The sequence below is a fragment of the Athene noctua genome, chromosome 19, assembly GCF_965140245.1.
Source record: "Athene noctua chromosome 19, bAthNoc1.hap1.1, whole genome shotgun sequence".
NCBI lineage: Eukaryota > Metazoa > Chordata > Aves > Strigiformes > Strigidae > Athene > Athene noctua.
Genome location: NC_134055.1, coordinates 12,969,096 through 12,989,307, shown reverse-complemented (window position 1 = coordinate 12,989,307; position 20,212 = coordinate 12,969,096). Strand labels below are relative to the sequence as shown.

General features: G+C 54.2%; 1 protein-coding gene across 4 annotated transcripts; it reads right to left on the bottom strand.

Annotated features, from left to right (window-relative positions):
* Positions 1-6,985: 6,985 nt before the first annotated feature.
* MKS1 (MKS transition zone complex subunit 1) lies at positions 6,986-19,604 on the bottom strand. 4 transcript variants are annotated; one of them, XR_012634832.1, is made up of 18 exons: positions 19,513-19,604; positions 19,211-19,430; positions 18,723-18,878; positions 18,212-18,309; positions 17,873-18,001; positions 17,448-17,552; positions 16,940-17,048; positions 16,003-16,059; positions 15,065-15,107; positions 14,517-14,579; positions 13,672-13,742; positions 12,779-12,848; positions 11,597-11,704; positions 10,898-11,031; positions 10,127-10,209; positions 9,950-10,047; positions 8,735-9,008; positions 6,986-7,276 (listed from the first exon to the last, which is right to left on the bottom strand). XR_012634832.1 is itself a non-coding variant. In XM_074922803.1 (17 exons), exons 1-17 carry the CDS (start codon positions 19,584-19,586, stop codon positions 8,902-8,904), a joined length of 1,725 nt encoding a protein of 574 aa, XP_074778904.1. In that variant the 5' UTR covers positions 19,587-19,604; the 3' UTR covers positions 7,947-8,901. The 4 variants fall into 4 exon arrangements, 2 of the variants coding, with proteins under 2 accessions (XP_074778904.1, XP_074778905.1); XR_012634833.1 differs by having other exon boundaries at positions 6,986-7,271; XM_074922803.1 differs by lacking the exon at positions 6,986-7,276 and having other exon boundaries at positions 7,947-9,008.
* Positions 19,605-20,212: the final 608 nt, after the last annotated feature.

Here is a 20,212-nt window from a genome sequence, read left to right as displayed (position 1 = left end):
GCGGGGGGGGCACACGGCAGGGGGCAGCTCCGGCTGCGGGGTCACACCCGGGGGTCCCGGCGGCAGCACCGCGGGGATCCGGCGGACACGGCGGGGGGGGGGGTACCGGCGGGGGGGCTCGTACTGACCCCCAGCCCGGGGCGGAGGGGGGGGGGTTGTCCACCGACCTCGGGCTGGCAGCGGGCAGCGAGGGGCCAGCGAGGCTCAAAGCGGCGGGACTGGCCCCGCGCGAAGCCCGCGCCCCCCCTCCCGCGTCCCCCCCCCGCGCAGGGGCGCGGCGCCCCTTGGCGGCTGCGGCGGGGACCGGCCCCCCCGGGGGACACCCCGGCACCAGCCGGAGCGGGGGAGGGGAGGGGGACACCTCTCCCGCTCCTCCGGGAGACCCCCCGGGGACAGCCCCCCCCCCGTTACCGCCAGGGTCACCCTGTGGCTCCGGGGAGCCCCGTGTGTTCCCGTGCTTGTTCTTCCCCCAACCCCCCAGATCCGTCCCTTTCCCCACCTGCAGTTCCTTCCGTAAACATCCCATAATAAGTGCTGTGCAAGCCCCTGCATCCCAACGCGCCCCCGGACAGAAACAACCCCCTGCCCTCCCCTCCCCGCCGCGGGTACCTGCACTGCAGGGCCGTGGGGCCGGACCGGGGGTGGGGTCCCCTCCTCTGAGCCTTGACCGGGCCCCCACCCACCGTCCTGCCCTGGGGGACGCACAGGGGCTGCTGGCTCCTTCGAGGGACTCGCAGGGGCGTTACTGGGGCTCCCCCTCCCACCACCCCCCGTGCTCCTTTACAGTGGGCAGAGGAGCTGCACGGCACATCCCACCGGCGGGGAGAGTCCCTGGCACTGGGAACGGGGCTTCATTTGCTGAAGTGACGACGGCAGAGGGATGGGGCCCCTCTGCTGGCACCTCCACGAGCCCTCCGCCCGGAGGCTGGTACCCACCTTCTCCCTGTTCTCTCTCATCTTCTCCCCCGTCTCCTCCTCCTGGGGAGTCTGGGCAGGCACATGGAGGAGGTGTCCCTAACCCCAACCCTAACCTCAACCCTAAAAACAACCCCAACCTCAATCCTAACCCCAACCCTAACCCAAGCCCACACTCGCACACACAAGCACCCTCCTGCCCAGAAGGATCAGCTGCAGTGGGCGCAGACCAGCTGAACCCAGGCCTAGAGCCAGCACCTCAGCGCTCAAGCCCCAGCACCTTCTCCAGCCACCCCAGGATCCCCACGGACAGCGCTGGGCACAGCGCACGCTGCCAGGCCCCTGCCACAGGCTGCTGGCGGCTTCTCACATCGCCCCAAGCCCGACGCCTCCAGGAGCAACCCCCTCCCCTCCCCTGGCAGCTCTGCTCATCGGCCTCACGCAGACATGGCCCAGGGCACCCAGAGACGGGACCTTCAGGGCCTTCTGCGCAGAGCTGGGATCATCCGGGTCCAGGCTTACTGCAGGGGAAGGGACCAGCCTTCTTCCCCGGGGATTTGAAGCTCCCATCACATACACATTAGCTGAAAAACCAGCTCCTTGCACATGGAGAAGCAGAACAGGCGTCTGGGTCTGTCTGTGGGCCGCCACCATCCAGGTTTCTTCCAAGAGCTCTGACATGAAGGGGTGGCTGTGGGCACCTCGGCTGGGAGCGCGGGAGCGGGGTCTGGCTGGTGGAGTGAGGTGCTGGGCGCAGCTGTAGGGGTCACCCGCACCCTGCCGCTGCGGCAGCGCTTCTCATGCTTCTGCTGCGCTTACTGGGTGCAGGTGTTAGGGCAGGGCTCACTCCACCCCACCCCCACGTGGGGACACAGAAGACCTTGTGCTGCAAATCACTCTAACGCCAAGGATGGTTTTACCCACAGAGGGACTGACAAAGCTGCCCCAAGGAAGAGCCCGTGCCTGGTGTCGTCCCTGTCGCGGCAGCCCAGCTCTCCAGGGCCCACCGCGAGGCTTCGCCTCTGTCTCCTGCCAAGGGAAGAGGCTGCTCCTTGCACAGCTGCACGTGCCCTGCGCTCTGGTGCCCACCCTCCTCAGGGCAGGTGAGGAGGATGAAGCCTTCCAGCCCCCAGCTCCCCCCCTTGACTCTCGACAGGGCCAGGACACCCTGCTCCGGCTGTCCCAGCCAAGACTGGGGGTGGGTCTGACCATGCTGCGGTGGCACTGGAGGGCCCTTTCCCCTCTAGAGCTGCCCAGCTCATCCCGCCTGTGCCCTCACGGCCCCGCCATGGCCCTGTGGCTCGGTGCCCTCCCGCTGCCGCTGCTCAGCACACGCCAGGCAGATCTCCAGCGCTTGGGACCCCGCCAGCAGGACAGGCCAGGACCTTCCTCCAGCCAGACACTGACCGGACCACCCCGGCCCCATCTGCAGTGCCCTTCTTAGCTAGGTTCCATCAAGACGCTCCCAAATTAACATTTTCCCCCTCTCCTAAGCTCCACAGAGTACCACGGAAGCCAGCATTCCCACTTGGCAAACATTCCTGCCTTGCCTACACAACAGCCTTTCTCATTTCCAACCCCAACAGCCTCTCACCTCCCGTGAGGGCTGCAGGTGCCCTCTCCCTTGCAGCCAGCCCCTGTCCACGTGCCCTCCCTCCAGCTCTGGGTGCCACCACCCGCCTCGTACAAGGCACCAGGGAGGCTGCAGGAGCTTCGCTGCGTGGTGAGAGCTGAGACAATGGACAGAGCAGCTTCGACCCCCCAAAATTGAGATGTGGCTGTGGGGAACCGGCCCCCCGAGAGCCCTGGAGGTGCTGGGACTAGGTGGAGGAGGCTCAGGTAGCTCTTCATTCATGCTGCAAGCAACAGGGACTGCAAAAAAAAAGAAGTCAGAGACACACTTCACTTTAACAGCGCCTGTGTCTGCAGAGCTGGATGTATTTACGAGCTTTCAGGTGAGTCAGGCAGCTGACAGCAACTGAAAATGCAGCACAGAGACCCGAGAGTCACACGCTCCACTTACACATGAAAAATTACAAAGGTATTTTGAGCTGAGGTTGCAGACGGATGGCTGGTGAAGCCTGTGGCTGATCTAAGATCAATCCTGCTGTTTCTGTGGAGCTGCCTCCATTGGGGGAGGCTGGACCATGACTGCCAATGATGGAAGGAAGAGCTCAGACGTGTGCAAGGGGGTGCAGAATTAATCCTCACCAGAAACACAGAGAAAAGGCAGCCCCTGTCCCTGCGTGAGGCTGACAGTGTGGACATGACCAAAATCCCGAGATCAGCTGGGCTCCACGTGACACAGGAGTGGGGGCTGCAACACCTGCAGCTTGGCTGTGGCTCAGAAACCACCTGAGGCTGCTCACTCATTTCGCAGCCACTCCTGCCACTTCAGGGACGCTATTTTCCATTTGGAGAGCAGGACAGAGCTCCTGGAGCAGCTGCCAGAAGTAATACGTCGAGGAACAGACTGGAAAGCTGTTTGGGGAGGGCCGAGACTGGAGCTGCTGAGCACAGCAGTACCCAGGGAGCCAGGGAGTCTTGCTCAGTGCCAAGAACGCAGGCCAAGTCTTGTGGCATGGGAGAGACGGGATCTCTGAGGCAAGGCAGGGATGAGCTAATTAAGATGGGCTGCTCCACGCCATCTCTCTTCATGGGGAGCTCCCCCCAGCACCCCACTGCCAACAGGGAGATGCCAGGGAGGGGAAAGGCACGTGTCACCAGAGTCACAAGCGGATCCAGCTGACAAGCCAGAGGTTCCCTCTCCCCGTGCTAGGGGAGCAGAGATGATGCCAACGGCGTTCATTCCAAATGCTTGTCTCCATGCCAACAGTCATTAGAAAGTTGCTTCTGAAAAGCTAATATCGTCTGCAATCTCCCGAGCCCAAGCGACAGGAGGATGCCTTGCCGTGGCTCTCCCGAGGACACGACTCCACACTGCCTGGGGGGCAAGAGTCCAGCTGAGCCCTGCAGGAGGAGCAGGTGACATCAGCGAACAGATGATGTCAGGAGGGAAGGGAAACTGCCACGACTTGGCAGAAATTGAGGTAGGGCACCCAGGAAGGCATCCGGCTGTTCGGGAGCAAGGGAAGAGCTGTGCCCTCTGCACGAGGGGCCTCTCCCAGGCAGCGGTTTTGGCCAGCCCGGGCTGGTAGAGCACACTGCACCCACAGCACCCTGCTCTCTGTTCACCCCGCACTGTCTCCAGACGTCTGCTCAGCCTGGGGTGCCTGGGGAGGGGCAGGAGCCCCAGAAAGGTAGGGATGGCCCAGGCTGGTGCGGTGGCACTGCTCAGATCTGTTCTGGCGGGGTGAGGGGCTGCAGGGGAGCAGAGCGGCTGGTGTGCTAGTGAGGGGCAAGGGGCATGGATGGGTGCAGAAAGGAAGTGAGGCCCAAACCACCCTCAGGATCAAACCACAGGAGGGAATAAACACACAGATCTAGATGCGTACAGAGGTCTGTGTGTGTAACAGGCACACGAAGAAGAAAAAGTCAGAATGGGACAGGAGAGGGGAAAGGAATGGAGAAGGAGAGGTGACCGAGGAGGAGAGGGAGGGGATCCAGACCTGGCAAGCACAGCTGCGGTGGAAAACGTTGGGCACTGCAAGCAAAGCGTTGAGAAGCAAAACGGGTGTTTCCAGCAGCAGCTGGAAAAGCCATTCACTAGGGTCTACAGCTTGTCTGATCTCTGACTCCCACTGCCAGCTCCAGAGCATCAGAGCGCTCACAAGGAGACCGTCAGCAGAGGACGAGGTATCACAGGCACTGCTAGTGCAGGATGATGTCCTGCTTTCAGCTGGGATAGAGCTAGTTTTCCTTCTTGGTAGCTAGAGTAATGCTGTGTATGGGATTTGCTACAAGAAGAATGTTGATAATACAGTGATGTTTTTAATTGTCACTAAGAAACTGAGGCCTTTCGAACTTCCCACATCCTGCCAGTGTGCAGGTGCACAACAAAGCTGGGAGGGAGCACAGACAGAGCACCAGACCCAAACTGGCCAAAGGAATATTCCATACATATATCATACAGCATCATGCTCAGTGGAGGGTTGGCTGGGAAGTTCCAGCTCTTCCAGTATTGTGGTTTCAGGATTTTCCGTCCTCTGGAATCACTAGCCAGGAACGGTCAGTGGGTGGTGAGCAACCACACTGCGCATCACTCGTGTATTTTATTATTACTATTATTATTAGCATTATTCACAGAATCATCTGGGTTGGAAAAGCCCTTGAAGCTCCTCCAGCCCAACCACGAACCTCACCCTGACCGTTCCCAACTCCACCAGATCCCTCAGCGCTGGCTCAGCCCGACTCTTCAACCCCCCCAGGGATCCCGGGGACTCCCCCCCTGCCCTGGGCAGCCCATTCCAACGCCCAACAGCCCCTTCTGCACAGAAATCCTTCCTCAGAGCCAGCCTGACCCTGCCCTGGGCAGCTTGAGGCCATTCCCTCGGGGCCTGGCGCTGGGGCCTTGGCTCCAGAGACTCATCCCCCCTCTCTGCCCCCTCCTGGCAGGGAGTTGCAGAGGGCCAGGAGGTCTCCCCTCAGCCTCCTCTTCTCCAGACTGAACCCCCCCAGTTCCCCCAGCTGCTCCTTGTACAGTTTTTATCTCAATTTACAAGCCTCCCTACCTCTACCCCTCCAAACCTATCCCCCACCCACTGTGAGGGGGAGGGTGAGCAAGCGGCTGTGATGTGCTGCTGGCTGGGTTTCAACCACGACAGACGGGAACCCCCCAGAGAAACAATAACCGCCTGGGAGGAATCACACGCTCCCTCCTCCTCATGCCTCCACCAGCAGCCTGACAACAGACTTTGCTCAGCTCATGCACAAGCTGCCACCATCAGTTGCTCTGTACAAGAAAATTTGCTACAGCAGAAAAACCCCAAACACCTCGAAGGGATGATCTGTAGTCTGATCTTTCTGTCAAGAATAGGTTGAAGAAACATCTCTCGGGCTTTGATAAAGTCAAGGAGATGTTGACTGAATGAAGCAGTGGACTAGATCTTGACATCCAGCTTGAACTTTCTGGCTTCCTAAAGCCAGATTAAGTCACAGGAAATCCACCTTTTCCACCTGCCCAAGGGGCCAATTCTCTCATCACACACCTCCAAGACAAGTTTCTCTTTCACGAATTGTAGAAACCCTCCCAACTGTTTTGAAAGTCAGATTTTTTTTTTTTTAAATGTAAGAATTTGTGAATATAGAGGTCTGATTCTATCAGTCCTTTCTGATTTTTGGTGTTACTCTAGAAAAGTATCTTGACAGATGAGAAATGGAAGTATCTCCAGTCTATGCAGCACTAGGATTCACTTTAAAAACCTGCTTGAACCAAAGCAATGAGAGTAATTCAAGCAAACCAAAGCAATCATTTCAATGCAGGAAAAGGGGCACACGGTCACTTATTTTTTGACTGATCCAATGAAGTGTGATTTTGCTCCGGTCAGCTGTACTCTGCTTTGCATTCAAATACTGACATTAGCTTTAGAGAATGCAGGCTGCCCCTTGAGAAGACAATAAGCAAAATAAAAAGGCAGCTGAGGGTGAAAGGCAAAGCAGCTCACTCCTTCACTTCACTGCCAGGAGAGGGTCTGCAGGGAGCTTTCCTCTGATACTCCAACCCAGTGGCCAAAATTAAAATAGACTGAGCCAACAAGGAGCCTCTGGTAGTTGTATTAAACATTATTAAAATGACCACTTGAGCCCTGAAGTGCACATAGAATACACCTCTCCCTCCACACACACCATGGCAGTGGCTAAATCTCCGCAGGGCACGGGCCTGCTGCAGCTCCTGCTCCCCCAGCACCCGCAGCCCCAATCCTGCCCAAACGCAGCTCCTGGGGCTCTGGCTGCCAGCTCAGTGGCACGAAGATAGGCAGCAGGGCCCCGGCAGCCCAGCGCATGCACTAGGACAGGACCAAGCCAAAGAGGCATTTCAGGTTTGCTGGCAAGGCTCTAGTTCTAAGTTATCACAGCCCAAATCTTCCTCGGTTGACAGCGAAACCCATTCCTGGGGTCTGACTTCTTAGCTGTTCCCCTCAACCCCCTCAGTGACTCATTTCTAGGTTTTCGTTTCCTGTTACATTCACACTGGAATTTCTAAGAGCTGCTGATTTGCATCACACAAGCCCTGCCAACTGCCCACAGCCTCTTGTCCACCAAGCCAACATTTCTGCAATTACCCTTTGTTTGCATAGTTTATTTAATGAGATGCCCAGGAGGCCCCTGGGGACTTTCAGCGGGCTCCTGCCCCCACGCAGATCACATCCCCGGGAGGGTCTCGGGATCCAGCCTCAGACAGATGCGGGTTCAGCTGGAAGTTCAGCTGGCACTCCAAAAACAACCGCAGCTCCCGTCTGCCCTGAAGGAAGAAGCAGAGAAAGCTCAAGAGAAACCAGCTATGTTGCTGCAGCTGACGTAGCCAGAGCTGGGGGGCTGCTGGCCATGCACCAAGGACAGCACAGACCCCCCAGTCTCACTGAGAGACCACTCTGGGCCCCCCAAGTCTGCAGCACTGAGCCCGCTGCGGGCTTCTTCTGCCCTCCAGCCCCCCCCCATCTTCCCTTCAGACCCCCCAGTCTGCCAGGTCCCCCATCTGATTAACCAGCATCCTCCTGGCCCAAGTTCTTGTGCACCCACAACTGCCCCTTCCTCTCCCTTCTCCTGCCACACTTCCCCTCCGAGACAAGCTCCTGCAGAGGGGAAACGCTCACAGCTCCAGGGGGGGCCCTGCCCTCCCCTTCTGCCTATCCCCACGGGCAATCCCCCCTTTCCCCTGCGTGGAGCTGGGGAAGGCAGGACCCCCACCACGGCTGGCCGGGCTCCTTGGCAAGCTCAGGGCACAAGCCCTGCACCCAGTGCCAGTTCTGATTAAAAGATCAGTGACATTTTCATACATGTACATGTATATGGAAATTTTCTAGTTTAATTTATAAAAGGGCATATTCAAAGAACATTTGCTGAAGGCTTTCTCCAAAACATGTTTTACGAACATCATTTTGCTCTGTCAGGCCAAGAAGGCTGCAAGTACAAAGGTGAAAAACTAACAGTGTTTTACTTTGGAAGAATTGTTTCTTTGCTTATAATAACTTATTCTTAAATTTTGCTCTCATCTACTGCAATCAGAGATGAAACAATGAACAAACAAGTATCTCAAACAAACATCTTGAACAGCTCAAAGTTCAGCTGCTGTGCAAATGTTATAATCTGCTCTTGCTGTCTGCAAACCATCCAGCCCCAGCCAGAGCTCTGCTATGAACTATGGGGAACAAACCGGAGTTTTCTGTTGGGTTCTTGAACAAAGAATCCTCCTGCTCATCACTGCAGAGCCCGGAATGTTAGGGGCACACACAACAAAATACAGAATGTAACCCTTTTTTTGAGTTCTCATTCTGGCAAACATCATTCCTTTGCTTTGATTTCATGTATTACACGTGGCAAAGCTCTCTCTAGGAATGAATCAATCTTAAGACACAGGTGAACAGATTCTTTTAACTATTGACTGACCTTTAGCTACAAACGCTAACAATTACCAGAACTTCTCAAGAAGTTATCTATGCTTTTCCTTAAATCTCAATCAGCATTCATACCTCGACCTTCAATACCACCCTCTTCTTTAAAAAGAAAACTAAATTTACCAAGTCACATAGACTTGAAATTTTTCTAATCTTTTACTATTCAATTCCTGAAGAGGTGTTAAAGGGTTTACAAGGTCCATGTCAGTATTTCAGGCTGCTCAGCAGAAATGTGAACAATTGGCTGTATTGTTAGGGCCTGGAAACAAAATGCCTTGAAAAAATGGGGCTCCTTCCACAGGCACCTGTGGAAACGCAGAGATTCTGGGTCTGGATGTGTTACAGACTCCTTCCCCCATCCCAGGAAAACAAAGAAAGGGCTTCAAAGTCTCCCAGGCACCAGCTCCACGTCCTGCTGAACCAAGGGACACTGTGTGGAGAGAAGATGTTGACTGCTCCCCAGCAGCAGAGGTCACGGTTCCTGCGGCGGGTGCACGGAGGAGGCAGAAGTGCTGATCAGGTCTTGAGGAAGGCTCTGACGTGCTTCCTGCATCCGACGCCGTGCCCTCTGGAAAGCCTCTGCAACACAGCAGGTGACAGCAAGTCAGAACACATCAGCCAGCCTCCAGCAAGGGGAGGGACGAGTCACGGAATCACAAAGTCACAGAATCATCTGGGTTGGAAAAGCCCTTGAAGCTCCTCCAGCCCAACCATGAACCTCACCCTGACCGTTCCCAACTCCACCAGATCCCTCAGCGCTGGGTCAGCCCGACTCTTCAACCCCTCCAGGGATCCCGGGGACTCCCCCCTGCCCTGGGCAGCCCATTCCAACGCCCAACAGCCCCTTCTGCACAGAAATCCTTCCTCAGAGCCAGCCTGACCCTGCCCTGGGCAGCTTGAGGCCATTCCCTCGGGGCCTGGCGCTGGGGCCTTGGCTCCAGAGACTCATCCCCCCTCTCTGCCCCCTCCTGGCAGGGAGTTGCAGAGGGCCAGGAGGTCTCCCCTCAGCCTCCTCTTCTCCAGACTGAACCCCCCCAGTTCCCCCAGCAGACCTGTGCTCCAGACCCTGCCCCAGCTCCGTTGCCCAAGTCTGCCCAGAGAATATCGTCTCTCCCAGAGCAGGAGTCTCACTTCCTACTACTAAGTTCCACCAACAAAGCACCTGGGCTGTGCTGCTCTCTCTTCTCTCCTTTCCAACACTGTCTTTGCTCTGCGGGTAACGGGACCAGCAACACAGCTTGTGCATCAGCACCACAAGCTGTGTTCAGTGCCAGGCCAGACTGGGCAGCCCAGCCTAGGCTTTGCCCTCACAGGGCAGTTACCCCTCCTGCCTGCTCAAAGCTGATGAAGTTTCCAGCTCAGAACACAACATTTAACCTCTGCAATGGACTCAGAGCTCATGGAGGTGGCAATTATCCCCACAGTAATGAATTTCTTCTGAAATACCCTGCCCATTCTGTAAAAAAGGGGGCCAAAGTGAGCCAAAGACTCGCCAGGGAGAATGACACTGAAAGCCCTACCCAGGACACTGTAGACAGAGCTCTGCTGGCTGAAGCCTCCAAGCCGGTCCAGCACACTCTGCATGCGCTGCCGCAGCGCGCTGGTCTCCAGGAAGGCTCTGCACAGAAGTACAGGAGGTCAGGGCTGCCAAAACTCAGCCCATGAGACGGAGCTGGTACTCACGCTGCTGCACGCACTTAGACTGCTGCAGGCAGTAAAGCCGGAACGTGACGCTCCCGGTCGTCTCTGTGCGGAAACCGAAGCGGCTCAGACGCTCTCCCTGAAAAGGTGGCACAAGTCAGAGCAACTGCAGGCTGCAACCTGCTGCAGCAGACTGACCCCGGTGAAAACAGGCACTGTGCTCCTGTGGGCTCAGGCTCTGCCTGCCCTGCTGCACCCTGACAGCGAGGTCAGAACTGCGCTGAGGGCAGGACCTGAACACTGGCAAGCTGGTAGTGCAGCGCTGGAGGAAGGCTTCAAAAACTGCATCAGGGCTGCTGCTAAGATCAACGGGCTCACTACACCAGAAGCACCTCTGTAGCTTTCGTAAGAACAGGAAATTTCTGCCTGCCTCACACCCATCGGCTTCCTGCTTTGGGAAAGTGTTCCAGGTGCAGTACAGCCCAGATTCCTTACGAAAACACAGGGAGAAGTCTACAGCCAATAACAAATGCTGATCTGACAGACACTTTCTGGACCAGGCCAGCACAGGCAGGGGTAAGTCAAGGCTTTGGTTGATGCTCCCCACTTCTCCAAGCTGCATGCACCTTAGAAGGCACAGAGATCTGCCTCAGCACTCACCCATTCCTCTGTTCATGACCACAAGTCTCACAGAGGAGACATGTCTTTAGTTAGAGGGACAGGACCAGCAGCTCGTCTTTGTTCAAATCTGGTCCAGGCTGTCCACAGACACCTGAAGCTAGGAGCATAATCTCCCAGCAAGAGCAATGCCCTGCAGCTGAGCCCACCTTGAAGGTCGACGGTATCCTGGCATAGGTTATGTCCTCCAGCTCAGGAGATCCACCAATGAAAAATCTCCTCAGCTCAGCGACTGTCCCCAGCTCCACGGGACGCCAGGTAGGGGTGGTGAGCATGTGGATACCTGACCCGGGACAACAGGACAGCTTAGCACCTACAACCAACAATCTACTCAGGGTCACAGAGGGCAGCGTGGCAGATGGATCCCTGCTGACCCAAACCACAGGAGGCTGGAAACGGGAACGCTGCACGCTCTCTCTGTAACACCTTCCCAAGGAGTTGGCCCCATACGGGCACAGAGCCAGTGTCCAAACACCCCAGAGCCCACGAGGAGCACCTCCTCACTACACCTGGTTCTCAGAACCGTTGGGACCCTCCGATGCCAGATGGGACAGAGAGGGCCGCTGCCATAGCAAAGTTGGATGTGCAGCATGACCCCACAGCTTCATCACACAAGATTTTGTTGAGAGAACCACCAAAGGAGCAAGGACAGCAACACATGATGTGTCTCTGCAGCAAGGCAGGATCTTGCAGGATGCATCAAATCCTCCTTTGCTGCCCCAGACAGCGGACAATCCCCTTCAGAACCCAAAAGCAAAGCCTCCCCAGGACCAGCTGGACCCATTCCCAATAGAATCACTCAAATTATTCTCCCAGACAGTTAACACAGTGCCCCAAGTATGTTTTACCTGGAGATGCTGGCAGCACCAAAGAACCATACCCTTCAACGCGATACCTCTGCCAGAAATCCAGGGATAGGACCTCAAAGTAGAGAACAGGCCACTGAGGGAGACTGTCTGCAAGGAAGGGGAGCAGATCACAGCTTTGGGAAGGAGACTATCACAGAGGAAAAAAAAAAAGCTAAATGCCCAACTCCACCAGTAGGAAGCCCTTTCTGTATCTTCTACAGTGACTAATCTAGATGTATGGGTGACTATTTTCCCCTGTAAAAGCTGAAACTTCAGATTTGAGAATGATAACAAAATTACTGATAAGACGTCAAAAATCTGGGAAAATTCTTTGTTTTGAGGGCAAGTTCAAACTGGTTCCTCAAGCATCTCTGAACAGACAAGACAATCTTTTGTGAATGATCTGATGCCAAACAGAGGAACCTTTCTATCTCTGACCTTTCCCACCATTATTAGGGGATTATTAACTTGGATTCTCCTACAGGTCTCCAAGGATTTATTTTTTCCACACTGAAACAAACTCATCATGTTTATTCTAGGCTGAAAATTCATTAGTGTTGGTTGAATACTGAAATCCAAAGTTTACGCTGGATTCAAGTGGCAAGGCATGCCACAAAGCTGTCCCTAGCAACTGCAATCCAAAGAGCAACGGGGTTGGTGAGGAAGCAGCAGTAGCATAGGGAAGCAGCAGAGAAGCCCAGTTTAAAATAGAGCAGAAAGTTTTAGAGTGACATAAACTATACAAAGATTATACAGGTCACTGAGTGTGTCTACAGACGTAAGACTCAGCACAGTTTTAGCTGTGCGCACAGAAAAGCTGCCCGTTTCCTCTGCTGCAGAGTCCTAGGCATGGGCACACAGACCAACATGCCAGGCATTTGGAGACAGACAAGCTAAGATCCAAGTAGTTTTGCAACTGGATGAGGCTGACCACAGCCCAGCAGCAGGGCAACACCAACGCATCCATACAAGCGCTAATGTCCTGCTGGGCAGGGTGAGCACAGTGTGTGTCCAGAGGCTGTGTGGTGACAGCGTGAACATTTGCTGAATGAGCAACACTTCCCTCGGTTTAAATCTGTCCTTTCACCTTGTTGAGGGGCCAACAGCATGCCAGACAGCACAATGCCTACACTGCAATCAGAGGATTTCAGCTTCACATTTCAGAGCAACAAGGAAACACACCTTCTGATTCATCTCCTTGGGTGAAAAACATATCCAAAGTGAAGGGGTAGCAGAAGTGTGCCACCTTATCCTAGAAAAGAAAAGGGTAGAGATCAAATTCCCAGACAAAAGAATTCATCACTAGCATTGCAGGGGGCACAGAGAGAAGGGAGAGAAGAACTAATGGTGGAAAAGAAGTAATGATGCCCAAAGAAGATCAATCACATCACACCAACAAACATCCAACTGCATGATGGACTGCCATACACTCCCAAGTGCCACGCTGATGGAACAGGCTGTTAAAAATAATGAGAAATGGGAAAGAGTAACACACCTCAAGTGTCAATTCAGCCAGATGCATAACTAATACAGCACTGCAACCTTTACAGGGGCCAAGCAAAATACCTCAAACAGTAGTATTACTGAAATGTTGTATAATGATTTTTGTAATATGTAAACTAACTCAAATAAAAGACATTAAAAAGTTGATAAAATTCAGTTTTTGTAAGAGAGGAGCTGGAGACAGCAATGAAACCAACTTCCCAGATAGGAGGAGGGGTTCATTTTGAGAAACCCATTTAGAGACTGTGCATTCCTGCCCCGGGCAAGCCAGAAGAATGCTTCATTAACTCTGAGCATTTGAGAACACAAAAATCAAAGTTTCAAAGGCTATCAATCAGCCAGAAGGAAGAAAAAAGTGAGGTTCCAGAAACTGCTTTGAAGCAGTTTTATCTGGGACACAGTGTCACCCTGAAAAATGGCAAACTAGCATGAGGAGAATCCCAAACATGCTCTGCCCTTGAGAGGAGCTCTCAAGCCAGGAGCTTTGCTGAATGCATCTGTAGCTTGTCACACACATTCCACTTCAGAGAATGCCCGTTCAAACTGCTCTGCAGGTCTGGAAGTGTCCTCACCCAGCCCATGGTCTTGGTGGCACAGGTCTGTGTCACTCCCGATAGCTGCTGGAACGCGGGGCTCGACCACTCTGGGAGAAGAGGAGAATGTGAGCATGCTGATGAGAGGGACGACTCACAAACTAGAGCAGCTTCGAGGAGAACAGCAGTCCTGGGTGACTGGAATAACAGGTGGCATCACCCACAATGAAATCCCCTCTGTGTGTCCCACCCCATCTTGTTCCAGGCAATAGCTGCTCCCCAGAATGCCCTGAACTGTCGATGAAAAGCACCAACTCCATCTTAAGAGAAAAGCAGAGCCTTATCTAAATGTACTGAGTAGCAAAAGCGATACCTCTTCAGCCAGACATCAGGGTATGAGCAGAGAGAGGAGGCAAAGCCATCGCTTCAGGGGAATTAAACATGCAGGACAATGTGCATGTTAGTGCTGGGAACCTTGTTTATCAGTCCAAATGTAACACGTTACTGCCAGCACAAAACAGGAGAACATGATGGTAAGCACTGAAAACAAACAAGGTCACTGCTGGGAGGGAGGAGACAGGAAGGCTGTTCTCTGCAGTGCAGGGGATGAACTTTGGGTAGGCTGCTGGACACCACGCCGCTGGCTGAGAAGCCATTGGATATCTGTGTCCCAGGCTGATTTGTCAGATTTGAGAGGGGAAGATGCTACTTTCTCCCAGACATGAGTTCAAACAACTGAGTTCTGCAATTTCAGCCCTGAAGACCCCTGACTAGATCCCAGCCCTGACATTTACTGACTTTCAGCAGAGCTGATCTGGCAGAGCAGCCAAAGCGTGCTTCACTCCTTAAAGTGCTGTGATATGGCTGGAAACATGAATACTTACGGCTGGGCAGCTCCACGAAGAAATGAACGTAGAGGTTGTCATACTCATAGCCTTGAGCTGAAACTGAGAAGAGAGAATGAACTCCAGCTGCTCGCTTCCACACAAGCTCTTCCAGTACTCACTGCAGACTTTTGGGAGAGCCAGCACCAATAACCTCAGGGACAACCAGTTCCTGCTGGAAGCCGGGAAAAGCCAGGGTCTCCAAAGGAACAGGGTATCACCCTCAGAGAAGATTCCTTTAGACTGGCCCTGTCCCCATAGCACTAACCAGATTGGGGAAGTCACACATTTAATCGCTTTCTTTGCTATAATCTCTATTAACTTCCCAATCTGCTCTTCTTTTTTCAGATCTGTATGTCTTCATAGAACAGCTGCAGTATTTGTAACCCCCAATCCGTAAATTCCACTCAAGTGGTCAATGTAAATTCCATTTGAGGGAGAGAACTACCTCCTCTGAACTGACCTGTGATCCAGGAATCCTTGGACCCCTCTTAGCCTCAGCTACCCTAAATTTGTCCCTGCAGTTACTCTTTATAATAAGGACTCACCTATTTCTCCGTTCACAAAAAGCCGCAGTGTTCCAGGGAGAGTCTGTAGGAACAAGCAGATAAACAAGATAAGGAGCTCAATGACCACTGGTGGAACCTCATACAATCCCCTCCCAACAGGGTCTCACACAAGTACTTCACAGACACTCGTACATGAACGATTCACTCTGCTGGCCAGGTAGAACTCCCAACTTCTCTTATCACTTTCCAGAAGTGAACAGTCCCTCTGGAGAGAGGCTCTCAAGAGAGACCGAATTCCTAGACTGCAGGAGTTTACTATTCTGTAAATCAGTCTCTTACAGACTTCAAGACGGCTATAAAATGTAGCAAGAAGTCACTTGCAGAAATCATAGTCCTGCTTCTCCTGTAGTGTTCCTGCCCTTGTCCAAGGCAGGGGGGGACGGGGGCAAGCATAGGATGAGCTGAGACACTCTGTCGAAATACAGAAAATACAACTTTCACACTTTGGCAAAGGAGATTTGAGAAAAAAAGATTGCAGTCTGGGTAATTCAGTGAGAAGGGAAACTGTGCATGAGTTTGGGGTTGGGAGGGGTTGTTTACTTGAATGATTGACACATAGATGTGTTTGACATTCAAGCTGTTAACAGCAACCACTACCCCAAAAGATATAAAAACCTCCTTTCTTCTTAAAGTATCACAGCCAAAGGCCTCAGACAATGCATGTGAGACTGCAGCGTTCAGCACACTCTGCAGATGGTCCCACAGATGCAGGATGGATCTCTGCAGGCCCCATACCCACTGCAACTGGTCCCTTTTGACCCAATTTTCTGTTGGAAGCCACAAGGTAAAAGCTGCCAACACATCCCCAGAATGAAACATTTTGGAAACTGTGGTGCAAACAGCAGCCACACTCATCAGGCCAACAGCCTCCACAGGCCGTGGGGCTCCAGGTCCCTGCCAAGTGCCACAGTACTCACCATTTCAAATTCTGAGCCTACAAGACCACTGAGGTATTCCTTGTGCCGAGCATACAGCTGAGAACACAGAACATGTGGATGAGTCTTTATGATTATATATGATTTTACTTACTGCAAAAATTGTAATGGATATAAGTGAAAACCAATTTAAATTGTTGTCAGGCTTAGCACACAGGGGGGTTTTAATTGTTATAGCAGCTATAGGGAATATAAGAATCCAATACAACAAAGGTGCGTAACTGCTAACACTGCATAGAACTTCTGCTTCAGAGAAGACCTCAAAGGGAAAAAGAAGCTCCCAAGAATCAGCATATCTTAAATCACATGTTAAAAACACAGACATAAACTATTCCAATGCAATCAACAGAGCGGAGATCAGAGTAGAGAAATCATTTCCTTACTGACCACAAAAACAGTAAGGAAACGTACAAATGAAAAACTAAAACATTAAGTACCTTTATAAACTGCCACAGCTAAAAAGGCAATTCAGAAAGATCGAGACATAAAATGAGATCCAAATACCCTGGGCCATTAAGGGTAGCAAGAAATCATTCTGTGAGTATACAGGCAGCAAGAGGAAGACCAAGGGAAAGGTTTGCCTGCTGCTCAGGAGGGAAGTTTTGGTGACATTGGCAGGTGATACTAGAAAGGCACAAATTTAGGTGTTTTCTTGTATCAGTTCTCACTATGTGGACCGCTGCAGTGGGAGGCCAGCACAGCTAATACTGGACAGGGCCTCTGCCGAGAGTGAGGAATGAAGCTGTCAGGGCGTATTTTTTGGTGTTCTCAAATTGCTGGGCATGACAAGACACTGCCAGTGACACTCATTTTGTCAGCTTTACGGGTCTACAGCACTAACAGTTACATCTACACGAGGGTCTGAGCTCCCTCTGTCAGATGAGACCTAGTCAATACAACCAGTGAGGCCAGTCCTTACGTCTGTGAACACACGCTGCTCGCGTTCCTCCTCCTCTGGCTGCACCCGGACAGACGCATTCTCAATGGTGTATTTCCACACCTCTCGCTTCTCTCCATCCTGCTCGATCCTGCAGAGCCCCAGAACACACGGGCAAAACTCCTCCATTATGTGGAGAAGAGGCACAGGCAGCATCAGCTGTGCCACCCTGACAGAGGAGGCCCCCCCGCCAGGCCTGCGCAGCGACACGAGGGCACTACGGCCCCTCCTCACTCCCAAGCGTCTGCCAGCACCAGCCCCTCAAAAAGGGAGACTGGCACCAAAGCTTCACACATCACACACACAGCGACGCCAAGCACCAGTACACAATAATCTTGTCTTAGAAATCTCTGGAATAAAGCTAAAAAATATCCCTCAGTTTAAGTGCTGATCCACGGCCTGAAGGGATCAGGGGTCCTGAAGGGACCAGGAAACAGCCATTCCAGCCCTGTATCGGTCCCACGAGAGGTGCCAGCCCTGTCCCACTCACCGGTAGGCTCCTCTGGCACCCGTGAAATCAGGCTTCACTGTGATCACCCCATTGCTGTCCACCTTGACTGTGCAAAGAACGTGCTCATACTCCCTGTGACCCAGCCTAATGGAAGACGTCAAGAAACACAGTTTAACTAAGAACATGGACACTCTCTTGCTCTGGAACAGCAGAGCTGGTAAAGGCACATGGGGTACAGAGGGAACAAACACACCCATACTTTCCTAAATTAGTTTGAGAAGCCTTTTGGAGGGATACACTTAGTTACCTCCCAATTGAGAAGAGGCAGAAAAAATTAGCAGCCCAAGTTACTGAGCTCTTGGAATTCTCTCCCCTTAACTAATGAAAGAAACAGAAGATTTGACTAAGGAGGGAAGATGGGTTTCCTTCAGGGAAATTAAAAATCACTTCAGGATTTTACTTACTTCCCATACGGTCCCAAGTCCGCCATGATGTACATGGTCTGGACAGGAGTGTTAATCACATGACTGTTCTTTTTAAATTCTTCTGAGGGTTCCCAGGTGATGATTTTCGACTTCAGAGAGCTTGCTTCTCTGTCAACAACAGAACAGCACAAGCCACAGCTCACATCAGCAGCCTGGCACAGGCAGCACTGAACACCCCACAATGAGAAGTCAAACTGCCGGATTCCAAGTGTGACACAGCTCAAGCCACCAACTTCCACAGACCAGGCTGCTCTGCAGTTGGGGCACCAGCCCCAGGAAACCTGCATGAGCAAGCTCTGAGCCCCAGTTTTCACTCACACTGGCCTACGGTCTTGTCTCCTCCTCCTCACATTGGCCATCCTCTCTGCCAGATACGATGGCACCTCATGGTCTGAGTCAGTTACTTTCTGGCAGTGCTGGAAGAGAGAAACAGATCGGAACCAGCTTAATTCTAGCCAGACATCTTTCCCAAACACAGCTCCACTCTTGGAGGAGAGAACAGATATGTACGTACCCACATGCAAGGACAAACTGCTAAAAGGCTGTAGGTTTCATTTGCTGTTCTTGTGGCAAAGCACAGCTAAACTCCACCCAGGAGCTACCTACAGAGCAATGCTACAAGGCCAAGTACCTCCAAGCTGCCCCCGACCATCGTTCTGAAACAGGGAAATCTCATCTCTGGTGTGGGGCACCAGGTGCAGCTGCTCTGCAGACACAGTACATTGCCTGCACACAGGAGACCCGGAACCCACACACGTTCCCTCTGCGATCGGCCTGGGGGTGCTGACAAGCACTGCTGTACAGATTATGTGTAACTACGAGCTGGTACCTCCTCTAGGTTGGTGAATCGGTCATGATCAGTGTAGGTGAAGATGCGATTGTTCTTCCGACCTCCGGTCTTCTCCAGTTTCAGGATCTCCTCACGGTACTGCCGGTCCAGGGGAGTCTGGCAGGCTGACTCATTTTGGTACAGATCCACCTCAAACTGAGAGCACCACAGGTGAAGCACAAAAGCTGCCTCTCACCAGCACTGTCGGAGCCACAAACACTTTTCGGCTGAGATTTCCAAAGCCACCAGAGTCACAAGAGCCTCTGGGAATGCCCGCAAACAGCCCCAGCTCCAGAGCGGCTCTGCCACGGCTCAGGTGTGCGGCGCCGGCACCCGCCGACGGACGCCCTCCTGGAGGGGCCCGGGCACAGCGGCCCACCCCGAAGCAGGAGACCCCGCAGGGGAGCGCGGCCGGGGCCGGCACAACGCGGAGAAGCTCCCCCAGCCCCCTCCCGGCCCGCCCAGGCCCGCCGCCGCCGCGCGCCCACCTGGCTGAAGAGCTTCTCCTGCCACCCCACCTCGGCCGCCTCCTCCTCCTCCTCCTCCTCCTCCTCCTCCTCCGGAGGCCTCCGGGCCCCTGCGGCAGACGGCCCGGCCCCCTCCGGTGTCGCCGCCCGGCCGGCCAGGCCCGGGAGCTCGGGGCCGGCGAGCGGCAGCGGGACCTGCGGCAGGAGGGGCCCGGCCGACGTGACCCGCCGGATGCGAACGCTGCGGGGAAAGAGGGAGGCAGCGTCAGGGCGAGCCGGGAAGCCGGGCGGGCCGCGGCGCGGGCCCGGCGGCGGCCGCTCACCGGAGGCGCAGGTTGCGCACGGGGTCGCGGGAGCGGTAAACGGCGCCGCCCGCGCTGCACAGCGGCTCCGCCATGGCCGCCGCCTCACCGTGGAGACGGGGCGGCGCGGCGGGCACGGCGCGCCCTGGCGGCCGGAGGGTGGCCGCGAACTCCTCCCGGCCGCGGCGGCGGCCGCGGGTCACGACGGGCCCTCGGGGGGGCCCTTTGCCTCCGGCCCCCGCGGCAGCGGCACCGGGGGGCGCAGCGCAGGGTCCCGCAGCCTCCACGCCAGGGGGATGCCTCTCCCATCCCTCCGTGTGAGGGTGCCTACGGCCTCCGGGGATGGGGGGGGGGTGTTCTCCCCCGTCCCTCTATATGAGGGTCCCCCGGTGGGGGAAGGTCCCCACGGCCTCTGTGTGAGGGGGGGTCACAGAATCACTCAGGTTGGAAAAGCCCCTCGGGATCACGGAGTCCAACCCTCAGCCCGACTCTACAAAGTTCTCCCCTACCCCACATCCCCCACAGCTCATCCAAACGGCCCTTAAACACCCCCAGGGATGGGGACTCCCCCCTCCCTGAGCAGCCTGTTCCACTCTCTGACCACTCCTTCTGGGAAAAGTTTTTTCCTCCTGTCCAGTCTGACCCTCCCCTGTTGCAGTTTCAAGCCGTTCCCTCTTGTTCTGTCACCAGTTCCCTGTGAGCAGAGCCCAGCCCCAGCCTC

Excerpts from the sequence above, each read along its gene's own strand:
- MKS1 (XM_074922803.1), bottom strand. The coding sequence starts at position 19,586 with ATGGCGGAGCCGCTGTGCAGCGCGGGCGGCGCCGTTTACCGCTCCCGC. Across the intron at positions 14,580-15,064 it reads TTTTGTGAACGGAGAAATAG|TTTCAGCTCAAGGCTATGAG; the intron begins GTGAGTCCTTAT and ends CTCTCTTCTCAG. Across the intron at positions 10,210-10,897 it reads GGATACCGTCGACCTTCAAG|GGAGAGCGTCTGAGCCGCTT; the intron begins GTGGGCTCAGCT and ends CCACCTTTTCAG.